Source organism: Pongo abelii, chromosome 4, assembly GCF_028885655.2.
Source record: "Pongo abelii isolate AG06213 chromosome 4, NHGRI_mPonAbe1-v2.0_pri, whole genome shotgun sequence".
Classification (NCBI taxonomy): domain Eukaryota; kingdom Metazoa; phylum Chordata; class Mammalia; order Primates; family Hominidae; genus Pongo; species Pongo abelii.
This window is the reverse complement of record NC_071989.2, coordinates 170240732-170253939: the sequence shown is the minus strand read 5'-3', so window position 1 is coordinate 170253939 and position 13208 is coordinate 170240732. Positions and strand designations below refer to the sequence as shown.

Sequence of the window (13208 nt, the reverse complement as noted above, 5' to 3'; positions counted from 1 at the left end):
AGCAATTGAAACATTTATTTTTTATTTGCATACAGAAAAATGCATTCGCTTTGGTATACAGTTCTGATTTTGACAAATCCCTAAAGTCCTAACACCACCACTGCTATTAAGAAGCAGAACAGTTCTATTACCCAAAATCATTCTCTCATGCTTGCCCTTTGAGGTCAACTGCTCCCCCATCTTGAATCCCAGGGGACCATTCATCTGTTCTTCATCCCTATAGTTTCACCTTTTTCATGTCATACAAATGGAATGATACAATATGTATCCTTTTGAATCTGGCTTCTTTCACTTAGCTTTCTGTATTTAAAAACCATTAATGATATTGCTTATATCAATAAGTTGTTTCCTTTTTATCGCTGAGTAGTATTCTGTTTCAGGGATGCATTCCAATTTGTCTATCCCTATATCGGCTGAAGAGCATTCAGATGGCTTCCACTTCTGGCAATTAAAATGAAACTGCTGTAAACAATTGCACAAAGGAGTGGGATTGCTAGGTTCTGTGTCAAATGTATGTTAACATTATAATAAATTGTCAAACTGCTTCCCACATGGCTGACAGTTTTGTATTTCCGCTTGCAATGTGTGAGACTTCTGGCATACCTTCTCACCAGCACTCGGAATTGTCAGTTGTTTTTTGATGTTTTTATTTGCACTTTTTTAATGAGTGTGTAGTAGGATCTCATTGTGTTTTTTAATTTGTTTTCCATAATGACTAGTGATGTTGAGCATCATTTTATAAACTTATTTACTATATTTGTATCTTTGGTTAAGCGTCTGTTCACATCTTTTGCTTATCTTTGTTGGATTGTTTGAATTTTGAGAATTATAATATGCTTATATTTATGGATATAAGTTGTTTGTCAGATACGTGATTTGCAAATATGTTCTTCCAGTCTGTAGTTTATATTTTCCCTCCCTTAATAGTGTCATTCCTAAAGAAAAAAAAAAACTTTTAAATTCTGTTGAGGTCCAATTTATCATTTTTTTGTTTTATTGCTTATACTTTTAGGTTTGTATCTAAGAAGTCTTTGCTGAAGCCAAAGTCAGAGAATTTCTTCTGTTTTTCTCTTAAGGTTTTATAGTATTACATTTTACACTTAAGTCGATGACATATCTGGAATTAAATTTTATACACAATGTGAAGTACGGGTCAAATTTTTTAATCTACACATCCATTTATCTACTTGTATATGGAAGTTCCATTTGATCCAAACCATTTGTTATATAATAAGATTATGCTTTCTCCAGTCTACTGTCTTTGTACCTTTGTCAGAAATCAATTGAACATATTGGTGCATGGGTTTATTTTTAGACTCTTCTGCTTTAGACCCTACGTTTCTATCAATACTACCACACTGTGGTAGTATAAGTAAGTATTTAAATCAGTATAGTAAGTCCTGATATCAGATTGTGTGAGTCTTCCACCATTGTTTTTCTCTTTCAAAATTGTTTTGGCTATTCTCTTTCATATATATATGTTTCATATATATATATATTTCATATATATATTCTCTTTCATATATATATATATATATATATATATATATCAATTTTTGGAATCACCTTGTCAACATCTACAAAAATTCCTGATAGGATTTGAAATGAAGTGATTTGGAATCACCTTGTCAACATCTACAAAAATTCCTGATAGGATTTGAAATGAAGTGAATAACATTTGAGATGAAATGAGATTGCATTTCATCTGTAGACCAATTTAGGGAGTATCAACATCTTAACAATATTCACTTTGTGAGTCCAGAAACATCTCTCTCTGTTTATTGAGGTCTTTATACTTTTGGCTGCAGGTGTGTGTGTGTGTGTGTGTGTGTGTGTGTGTGTGTACATGCATGCTACTTTAAGGAGTACAAGAGGAAGAAGAAAAATAATCAAGAAACTCACTCTTATAGTAGCATTTCTCACATTTTGATTATTTCCTCAGTCTTTCTACTTTGCATAGTCATCAGGTAGGTGCGGTTTTATTTCTTCTAGAATTTTTTGTTGTAATTCATGGAAGAAATAACCTGCAATGGGTTTACTTTATCTTGTTTGGTATTGAAAATCAATTGGCTTTAGTTTTTATTATGTAAATCCTTCTCGGGTGGTGATGACGTGGATCAAGGAGCACCCAGAAGTGGTTTATTTGGGGTTTTTCAGTTTGAATAAACCAACTCTGAGACAAGTTCCCAAAGGTGGAGTTGTCAAATGTGAAGGATAGCCTTATAATATTAAAGTGCAAAGGATTTATCTCAGGTGGATGGGAGCCTAAGGGAAAGGGTAGAAGACAGGACCATGTTTTCTTTTTATGTGCACTAACATTGAGTTAGAATCAGGAGCTTCTTCCTTTCTTGACAGTGTCATGATGTGTATTTGAAAATCAATGAAATCAAAATTGATGTGACAGTTTGCAGAATCACCAGGGCCTGTCTGGGAGCATTTTTTAGCAGGCACTGCCTTGCTGACAAATAACAGAAATTAGCATGTAATGCAGGGTCTCACAATCTTAACATTTATTTAGTCCAAAAGATAAGATAATTTCCTGTGTCCAAACACATCTCAGCTGATTGATAAACTTCAGCACCTTCCAAACAGTATTATTTCTCCTAACTCTCACGAGGGCTTATGAAAGAAGTGTAAGTAGCTTTCTCTTCTTGTAGAGATAATAGTCAAATTTTCCATTTCAAGAATTGGAAATCACTAAATGCGTTCTTTCCAGCCCAATATTAATTGCATGTTTTATTTTTTATGTCCTGTTTTTAGGTTATTTGTAACATAGGCACATACAAAAATATATATCTGATCCTTTTTCTGTTTTCTAGTTATATAATTCATGAATCTTCATCTTGCTTTTATTATAAATTAACATGCACCTCTAGAGATCCTCAAACTAGTTCTTCACTAAAGCAGAGTGCTGCAGAACAGTCCAGAATGCTAACCAGAGTAATCCACTAAAGCGAATTTCACTGACAACTATTTGATACACATTTAGGATATTAATATGTCTTTTGTTAGGATAGAAGTTTGATTGTAAAATTAGAAGGTCCTAACTGATTTCTGAGTTAGGTCAAAATGTGTGTGTTTTCTAAGCCACAGAAAATATTTAAATATTTTTTATGAGTTACGTTGTTCCCATGAAAACTGTTCGGTGTTAGAGCAGATAATATGAGTCATATTTTAAAATGATATAACCAAATTAAGATGTATAAATCTCAACAAAGGTTAGAAAAATGCAAGATTTCACTGAAATTTAAGTATGTGTCTTATACACAAAATTATGCAGATTTGTGCAGAAATCCACTAGGCATAGCTTACTGGACGTATATTCTTTCATTCATTCGTTATTTGAGCCCTGGGCACTGCTCTAGCCTCTCAGGTTGCAGAGATAATTAATACATGATTCCAGTTTTTAAAAAACCCTCAAGTAGGACATTGTGAACTGATTTTAAAATAGAATTGTAATTATCCTTTTCAAATGAATATTTGGACCTTCACTTAGTCATTCAGATGAGGGTGAGAGAGCAATTACATTGTACCCATAGGCTTCTAATGGATAAAATATGTCACTTATAAATGCTTCATTCATAGTATATAGCTTTTTGTAGTTTACAAATCGCATTTGAGTTGTACATTTAATTTTCATAATAACCTTCTGATTAGATCAGGCATGTATTAAAAGCCCCATTTATATTTAATGGAACTGAAACTAAAAGAAGTTATGTATATTTACGTCCTAGAAACAGAATTGAGAAATGATAGAATTGAGACCCCAAGAGCACTGCTCACATTACAGGAGCCAGCCCACTGTTTCTAAAAGTTACAGCCCAGCCTACTTGTCCATAAGGCTGGGATTAAAATTCTCATGATAAACTGACTGAATTAATATTGTTTAGATAGCTGAGAAGCTTACGTTAGCCTCAGTGTACGTGTCACCTTTTCTGGAAAACCCACCTTGATTAGACTAGACTGTTTAGGATTCTCATTTACAAACTCTTACAATTACTACCATAATAAGTTAGCCACTTTGTAACAATCTATTTTAAATATGCATACCCTTCTAAAATTTCATGGGGCTAATTTTCTTGACTGCTGTGTTTCTACTCTCCCTATGTATCACTGGCTCAAACGAGCAGGTCTTACTGATTCTTCAAACATGCCAAGCCTGTCTATTTATCTTAGGGCCTCTACAGATTCCCCTCTTCTCAGCATGTTCTTTTCCGAAGAGCCAGTGGTTTGGGCTCCTTCTCTGCTCTCTGCACAGTGCCAGCTCCCAAGAAAAGCTTTTCGTCACCATTCCAGTTAGATATTTCGCACCTTGATTTATGTGCCTCATAAAATGTAGCATAATTTTACATGATTCTGTTGATTTATCTATGCTTTGTTTTTAAATTCCGTGAGAGCAGGCATTTAATCTGTCTTGTTTACCACTTTCATCTCAACACCTCAATGGTTCCTGTCAAATACTAGATACAAATTATGTATTTAATGAATGAATGAATGGAAGAATGAATTGATGAATTCTTAGGTTTGGATGTGCTAGTTAATTTTTTTAGTACACATAGAAACAAATACATAACTATTTTTAAAATTGTGTTTATATCTCACCTAAAAGAGTCCTGTGTACTCCACTTTGGGCAGCACAAATTAATCGTTAGGTAATTATTCCTTAATATCTTTCTTCCTTGGAAATATTTCAAAAATTTCATGTGAATATATTCTCTTCACTTCTGTATTCATAGTGCCCACCACTGTGCCTGGCCCATGCCAGGTACTGGGTAAGAATGGGTTTAATAAATTAGTATTTGCCTCTCTATGTGAATAGTGTATGTTTGTACCTTGTGGCCATACACACACACACACACACACACACACACACACACACATATATACATATATAAATTTGTTTTCTTGGCTGGATGTGGTGGCTCATGCCTGTAATCCCAGCACTTTGGGAGGTCGTGGTGGCCAGATTACCTGAGGTCAAGAGTTCGAGACCAGCCTGTCCAACAAGGTGAAACCCCATCTCTACTAAAAATACAAAAAAATAGCTGGGTGTGATGGTACACGCCTGTAATCTCAGCTAGTTGGAAGGCTGAGGCAGGAGAATTGCTTGAACCCGGGAGAGGGAGGCTGCATTGAGACGAGATTGCGCCAGTGCACTCCAGCCTGGGTGACAGAGTGAGACCCTGTCTCAAAAAAATAAAAATAAATTAAAAATGAATTTATTTTCTTATTAATACTGAGATGTTTGCTTATCCCCCAGATCTGTCTGGGTGTAAACTAACCATGTTTTTTTTTTCTCACATTTACAGGATTATACCTTGACAATGTACTTTCAACAAGCCTGGAGAGATAAGAGGCTGTCCTATAATGTAATACCTTTAAACTTGACTCTGGACAACAGAGTGGCAGACCAGCTCTGGGTGCCTGATACCTATTTCCTGAACGATAAGAAGTCATTTGTGCACGGAGTGACTGTTAAGAACCGCATGATTCGCCTGCATCCTGATGGCACTGTCCTTTATGGACTCAGGTCTGTTGTCCCCAATTCAAAATATAACTTTTCCTGAACAAAATAGCTGTTACTTTTCATTGGATGGAAATATTGTGCTATTTTCCTTATCGTTCCTCAATTCTACTAAGAAACAGTTAAGCCTCCTATCCACTAGACATTTGAGAGCTTAAGGTAGCATAGTTACAAAGGGACTTAACCTCAGCTAAGACTACATTTTTCTGAATTATCTTCCAATATCAGCTGCTGATCCTAAAGCTGCTTTCTTTAAGGACTAGGGATAAACAATATCAAAATAGCTGAGACATAGGGTTTCTTTAAAATGCAAAAACTTTGTGAATGCCAAATAATTGTTTGAATATGGGAGATGCTGTGTTTTATAAATTGCTTCTGAGCTGCCTTGACGGGATCATGGCCCTCTGATGATGAGAAAGCTTATTGTGACCTCTTACCTTCCAAGGAGCAATCAGACTTGCAAATAAATAAAGCAGTCATCTCATGTTTATTAATAGGAAATTTATACTCAAATATACCTCTATGTCAGGAAATAATTGTGATACTCTGATATCTGGGTGAGGATAATTTATAGAATAAGATAGTTTTTCTTTTAAAGTTTATTCTGTACTGAAAGCATGGTTTCATATTAAAAGATGGTTTTCTAGAAAAAAAAAGAAGAAAAAATATATCTTTCTCTGAAAACACTATAATAGAAAGGATTTCTCTTCATTAGAGTGGAAGAAATTCTAAAGTCAGATTTTCAGTTGCCTAATTTATTCTGTGTTACATGAATATGTGGTTACCTTCTCATAATGGTGATAATAATAATAATAATATTCATTTATTGAACACTTGCTATGGGTCAGACATTGAGCTAAGTGCTTTCATGCATTATTATAGTTAACCCTTACAACAACCTCATACATTAGGAACTGCTATTGTCTTTATTTTCAAATGAAGAAACAGAGGCTGATGCAATTTGCCAAAGATTACAAAGAAAGTAAACTCTGGAGATGGTACATAAACCCTGTTCCAAGTTCAGAGCCAGAGCCCTCAACAGGATGCCTCCAATTCCACATATTTCTTGTCTATTCTATCTCATTTTTATTTTCTGCTTTATTCAGTACTCCTGACTGATACTTTATCTTAGATCCCTAGACTCAGCTGTTTTGTTTATGACATTTGTAGAGAAAAAGGCATTTGGCCTTCAAGGGAGGGAGGGATAGCAGAGGCAGAATGAGAGCACATTTGTACTCTGTGGCAAGCACTGGTGGTAGAGAAATGAGTTAGATACAGGCATTGCCCACATATATGCCTCAGAAAAGAAGGAAATAGAAGAGAGAGAAGGTAAGTTGACTGGTAAAGTCTGAAAAGATTCTACTGAAGTGGTGGACTTCGAAAGTACTAATGGAAAGAATTGTGTTCAGAGGATACATGATACTAAAATTATTACTTGGAATCAACTACAAAACATACAGTATCAGAGAGACCTTGATGAGAGGGTGACCATGTGTGCAGTGGAGAACAGGGAATGAAAAAAGACTGTAGTTTAACATTTTTAGAAAGTTAAGCATGGAGGGAGGTAAGAATCTAGAAGAAGGCAGGAGACTTAGAAATGATAAGTTACCCAGAGCAGACCCAGTGCTGGATGCATTTTGTCCATCATATCACTTCATCTTCACAGGAATAATGCAGAAATCACCCTGGGCTCTTCCTGTTTCCCCAGAATACCTATTTTCTGTAGAAACTAGACATGTCTGGCACTATGAAACTATGACATGTCTGGGCACAGGACATGTCATATTCTCCTTTGTATACCCAATACTGACTAAGCACCTACACTGTAAATAGCAGTGCAATAAAGGTTAAGGATGAATTCATAAATGCATATAGACAAAGTTGAGTGGACAGCAAAATCAACAATCAGAATGCTTTTAGAATTGAGAGGAAAAGGGGGCTGAGCTCGGTGGCTCACGCCTGTAATACCAGCATTTTGGGAGGCCGAAGCGGGCGGATCATGAGGTCAGGAAATCAAGACCATCCTGACTAACACGGTGAAAGCCCGTCTCTACTAAAAATAAAAAAAAAATTGCCAGGCGTAGCGGCAGGGGCCTGTAGTCCCAGCTACTCGGGAGGCTGAGGCAGGAGAATGGTGTGAACCTGGGAGGCGGAGCTTGTAGTGAGCCGAGATCGCGCCACTGCTCTCCAGCCTGGGTGACAGGGCAAGACTGCATCTCAAACAAACAAACAAACAAACAAACAAAACAAAAAAGAATTGAGAGGGAAAAGGGGTAAATCAATATTATAGATGATAAATTGGCTTCTTTATATCATTAATCAAACAAAAATGATGACAAGTTATTCTTATCATTAAGATCACCTGGACGCTATTGTTGTACCTTTAACTCGTGACATTGGAAAATAATCATTCTCCCATTCCCACTTCCATCAAGGGCTATGAACAAAATATGCAGGTTCCTGAACACATCTAACATACATAGAATTTACACTTCCCCACGGAGAGGGCTCATGAATGGTGATTGTTCTCTCAGCTGTATTGTTAATTGTGAAGGGCTGTTTAATAAGAACATTCATCAGGAAATATATAAATGTCCAATTCCAGTTTTAATGGGCAAATAGTAGAACAATTTGTTCCTTAGCGAGAAATTTATGCATATCAAATCTTTCTCAACTCAAGGAGGTTCATTTGCAATAGATAAGTAAAAGGAATTCAGTTAAAGTTAGCTATTTTTCTATTTAATTTCTAGCTCCATTTTATATAATGCTAAACTATATTATTCTATTGTTATAGTTGATTCTACAATACTTAGCCCCTCCTGCTACTTATCCACCCCCAGCCAGTAATTTTCTATTGCTGACAATGTAGTAAGAAGTTTATTTTGTGTCTGTATTCCATAGGGCTGCACTGAAACGACACTTAAAATAGTAATAATATTAATATCAGTAGCTAGTACTCAATAAGAGACTTAGCATGTACTTGTCACAGTGCCAGAACTTTACATATGTTATCTTATTAATATTAACTTTAGCCCTGCAAAATGGGTACCATCATTTTCTCCGTCTTACATGAAGAAATGAAGGAACTTGCTGACAAAATTACACAGCTGCCCTGCAGAAGAGCTTAGTTATCTGAAGGTAAATACGTTGATCTTCACTCTTCTGTCCTGCTTCTTATGTACTGGCAAGATGGAAATAAAGAATACTAGGAATCACCTGAGAGCATGCAGGGAACAAAAAAGATAAAAAAGTGTTTAGATGGAAACAACTTTTATTAATCCATAAGTACAGGCTTTATTCTGGACTGATAAAAATAAGGCCCTAATGAACAACCTGCCTGAATCTTCTATGAAAGGTGCATTATTAGGTCCTGTGGTTCACACTGGTTCCAGTTTAGTAGGGAATCTTGCTGTCTGGATTTCTGAGGCACAGGCAAGATCTTTGTAAATAATTTGGCAGTGGCAAAATTTACTAGTCTGGGTAAGACATATTGAAGGGCAACCATGAAGACCTGGATATGGGAAGCTGCCACAAGAAAAACTTTAAATATCAAGGCAGTGACCAAGAAATTGGGTAGAACTAAGCCTGTAAGCTGAATGACTTGTGAGTTTAAGGCAAAATCTAAGGGCTTAAACTTCTTTCCCATTAAGACAAACAAAGATTGGTGGGGTAGCTTAAAGGAGGGACAGTCATTTACAGCATCTGAGTAAGTTTCTTTCATAGGTTTTCTTCAGTGAAATCTTCAGGTATTGAAACATAATACAGATAGAGAAAGAAGTATTGCAAAATATCAATGCTTATTGAATTTAATGGTAGGTATGTAAGTGTTCATTGTATTGTTCTTTCAACTTGTCTGTTTGAATGTCTTCATAATAAAATTTGGGTCTGGGCATCCCTGTAATCTCAGGACTTTGGGAGGCTGAGGTGGGCAGATTGCTTGACCTCAGGAGTTCAGGACCAGCCTGGGCAAAATAGCAAAACCCTGTCTCTACAAAACATATGAAAATTAGCTGGGTGTGGTGGCATGTGCCTGTAGTGCCTGCTTCTCTGGAGGAGGCTGAGGTGGGAGGATGGCTTGAGCCCAGGAGGCGGATGTTGCAATGAGCAAATTCATGCCACTGCACTACAGCATGGATGACAGAGCCATACCCTGTCTGAAAAAAAAAAAAATGGGGAACAAAATTTTGTGTTTCAGAGGCCTAGGGACCTTTGGTTCTATTATCTGGGAAATACCACTCAACATTTAAAAGGTCTGCAGCCATGGGATGATAGTTCCCATCTCTCGTGTGTAGAGAATCTTCTATGAACACATCCTTTGAGTACCTGTGTCAGAAGAGGGGGTCATCTCATCTCAGAAGATGTGTGGCTCAGTGGGTGATATCCATGATCACAGATAGCCAGGATGATCCATTATCTGGAGAGGGGTGCTCAAAGCTCTTCAGTCAGAACCTTGCTACCACTCTTGTCAAGTTTTCTTTCTGCAAAAGCATGCCCACTGCTTCTGATGGCGTACAAGAGCTCTAAGTCTACTCATGCTCATATTTTGTGCTTGGTTAGCAAGAAATTTAAGCATGCACACCAGCTGCTCAGCAAGCTTGTATTAAGGTATAGTGGTCTTGAGGATTTCAAGAGATGAGATGAAGTTTTAGAAATATGGACCCTTTTTTTTATAGACTAAGTTCTAACAGTTTTCATCCTATTGGATCTCTGTTTTCCCATCTCTAAAAGCACACGATTGCAGCATACTCTTAGTTATTCCTTTGCTTTTCAGTATGAAAATCATTCCAGGGGCTCTGAGAACAGATTTCTAATGCTTTGCAGATAGATAAATGGACCCAAATGGGCAATCCAACCAATTTCCTTAACAAAGAGTAATGATAATGGAAGTTGGGTCTTAATTTGGACTTTTGTCAGTGGCTTCTCATTGAACCTTAAGCATATTTTCCAGGTTTTATTGTCCTCATTCATAGGAAGAGGGGTGAATTAGATGCTATCAATATTTTCTACCCAGTCATTCTTTGAGTCAGTGATCAATCAATGTAAAATAATGTATAATCTATGAGAATAAAAAATGAAATCATATAGTTGGAGTAGCACAGTAATTGGTGGATAGTAAGTGCTCAGTACCACTTAATATTTAATAAATAAATGGAAGCATGGATGGGAAATTATAGAACTTTACCCTAGTTATCTTTTCATTGTTCTGTGAAGTAAGACACTAGTTTCTTTGTGTAGAACAAAAAGAGCGAGACTGAGCAAGTGCATTGAAAGGAATGGGAAAAACCTAGGCCAGGCATGTCTAGAATGCAAAAGAAAACTGCTAAAGAAAATTCAAAGGGTTGTCAAACAGTGTTGAGGACACAAACTTATAGTGGAACCAGGTATCTCCAGCCATTGCATTTGTCAGTTTGAGATCACGAGTGAGGAAATTAGATGCCTGGCATGGGAACCAGGTGGTCATGACAACTCTTAACTGAGACCCTCAATCCCCAAGCCAAGTGCCTCAGTTGTAGCATGCCTTCAATAATTTTCATTTAATAATGTGTTGTATGGTTCTTTCTAAACCAAGCCTCTCCTTTTCTTCTCATCATGTCTGATCACTCCTCCATTTTCTTAACTTTATTTGAAGAGCTTCAGGAGTAATTAAGTTATGAATAGTGCTTTTTTTTTTTTTTTTTTTGGAATCTCACTCTGTCTCCAAGGCTGGAGTGCGGTAGTGCAATCTTGGCTTACTGCAACCTCTGCCTCCCGGGTGCAAGCAATTCTCCTGCCCCAGCCTCCCAAGTAACTAGGATTACAGGTGCTCACCACCACACCTGGCTAATTATTTGGATTTTTAGTAGAGAAGGATTTCAACATGTTGGCCAGGCTGGTCTTCAACTCCTGATTTCAAATGATCTGCCCACCTCGACCTCCCAGTGTGCTAGGATTACAGGCATGAGCCACTATGCTAGACCAAGTGCTTCTTTTTTTTATTAAAAAAGCTTAAAATTGCAGTTTGTTACCAAAGAATATTGAAAGCCTTGAATACAAAATTCTCACTGTCTCAGTTGATTTGGGCTGCTATAATAAAATGCCATAAACTGGGAGGCTTTGTAAACAGCAGAAAATTATTTCTCACAGTTCTGCAGGCTGGGAAGTCCAAAATGAAGTCACCAGCAGATATGGTGTCTGATGAGGGCTGGTTTCCTGATTCACAGATGATACCTTTTCACTTTGTTCTCACCGGGTGAAAGCAGCAAGGCAAACTATGGGCACTAATCCCATTAGATCCTGCCCTCAGGACCTAATCATCTCCCCAAAGGCTCTTTCTCCCACTGCCATTACATTGGAAATTAGGTTCAACTCATGAATTTGTGGGACACAGACATTCACAAGATACCACTCACCTTCACTCTTGGTCACTGTTGATAACTCAGGACAATCTAATTATAAAATTAAATACTTCCTGTAATTTACCAAACTATTTAGAGATTTCCATCAAGAGATATGGCTAGATGTGGGGAAGAATGTTTTCTTGGGAGTAGCTTAGCTGTAAACGTGGCAACAAAAGACGTTCCAGTTGACTAGGCAGAAGAAATCCTAGCAATTTAAAAAGCAGATATTTAAAACAGATTGAAATATGGTCTATTCCAAAATAACGTTGACCCAATTAGATCATTTTCAGAATAGTTTAAAGAAAAATGATATAGAAAATATAGAAATTTTTTTTGTGTGTGAGACAGCGTCTCACTCTGTCACCCAGGCTAAAGTGCAATGATGCAATCTCAGCTCACAGCAACCTCCGCTTCCTGGGCCCAAGTAATTCTCCCACCTCAGCCTCCTGAGTAGCTGGACCTACAGGCACGTGCCATCACACTTGGGTATTTTTTGTGTCATTTTTGTAGAGGTGAGGTTTCTCCTTGTTGCCCAGGCTGTTCTTGAACTCCTGGGCTCAAGCCATCCACCTGCCTTGGCTTCCCAAAGTGCTAGGATTACAGGTCTAATCTTCTGTGCTCGGCCTAGAATTTTTTTAAAAAAATTATTTTAGGTTCAGGAGGTACAAGTGCAGGTTTGTATACTTGAGGTATATTGCGCAATGCTGGGGTTTGCACTTCTGTTGAGCCCATCACCCAAATATTAAATAGAAAGCAGAATTCTATCAATGAACTCAGCTGAAGTGCAAGCAGGTAAAAATCAGATTTAATCTGGTGTTGACATGCTCATCATAAAGAAAGTCACGTAGGTATAATTCAGACTATTATTCACTTAGGATATTTATTGGGTTTCAAAAACTAATGAATAATTACAATGGACAGGAAATCAGAAGACCTGCATTATTGTCCAAAATTAGTGATTCTTCTGATCACTCATTTAAATGATTGCTAAATGTTTATTCTAGCTTCCCTAAGCCCATTAATTCTGTGACTTTGTTAATGTATGGCATATATCCTTTTAGCACTTCCATCTCGTTATGCATAAAACAGTATTTAAAATATTTCAGTTGCTCAAGAAACTGTATTTATCTCCTTGAAGAAAACCCTGATTTATTAAGAAATCAAAAATATCATAACATTCAGGTACACAAAAGAGCAGTCGACTTGAATTATCAATTGATGACATGTTTTTGTGAGCATAACAGTACACATTTTCATTTAAACTTAGAATCTAAATATAAGTTGGCTATATATTATTTATGCCAAGT

The 13208-nt window shown here is 36.9% G+C and overlaps 1 protein-coding gene across 3 annotated transcripts in view; it reads left to right on the top strand.

The window, feature by feature from the left end:
• Positions 1-13208, top strand: part of GABRB2 (gamma-aminobutyric acid type A receptor subunit beta2) — a 259825-nt gene that overhangs the window by 82929 nt on the left and 163688 nt on the right. For all 3 annotated transcript variants that reach the window (XM_002816158.5, XM_054556184.2, XM_054556185.2), the window contains exon 5: positions 5310-5530. In XM_002816158.5, coding sequence (XP_002816204.1) covers positions 5310-5530 — 221 coding nt within the window. The remainder of the gene's footprint in view (positions 1-5309; positions 5531-13208) is intronic.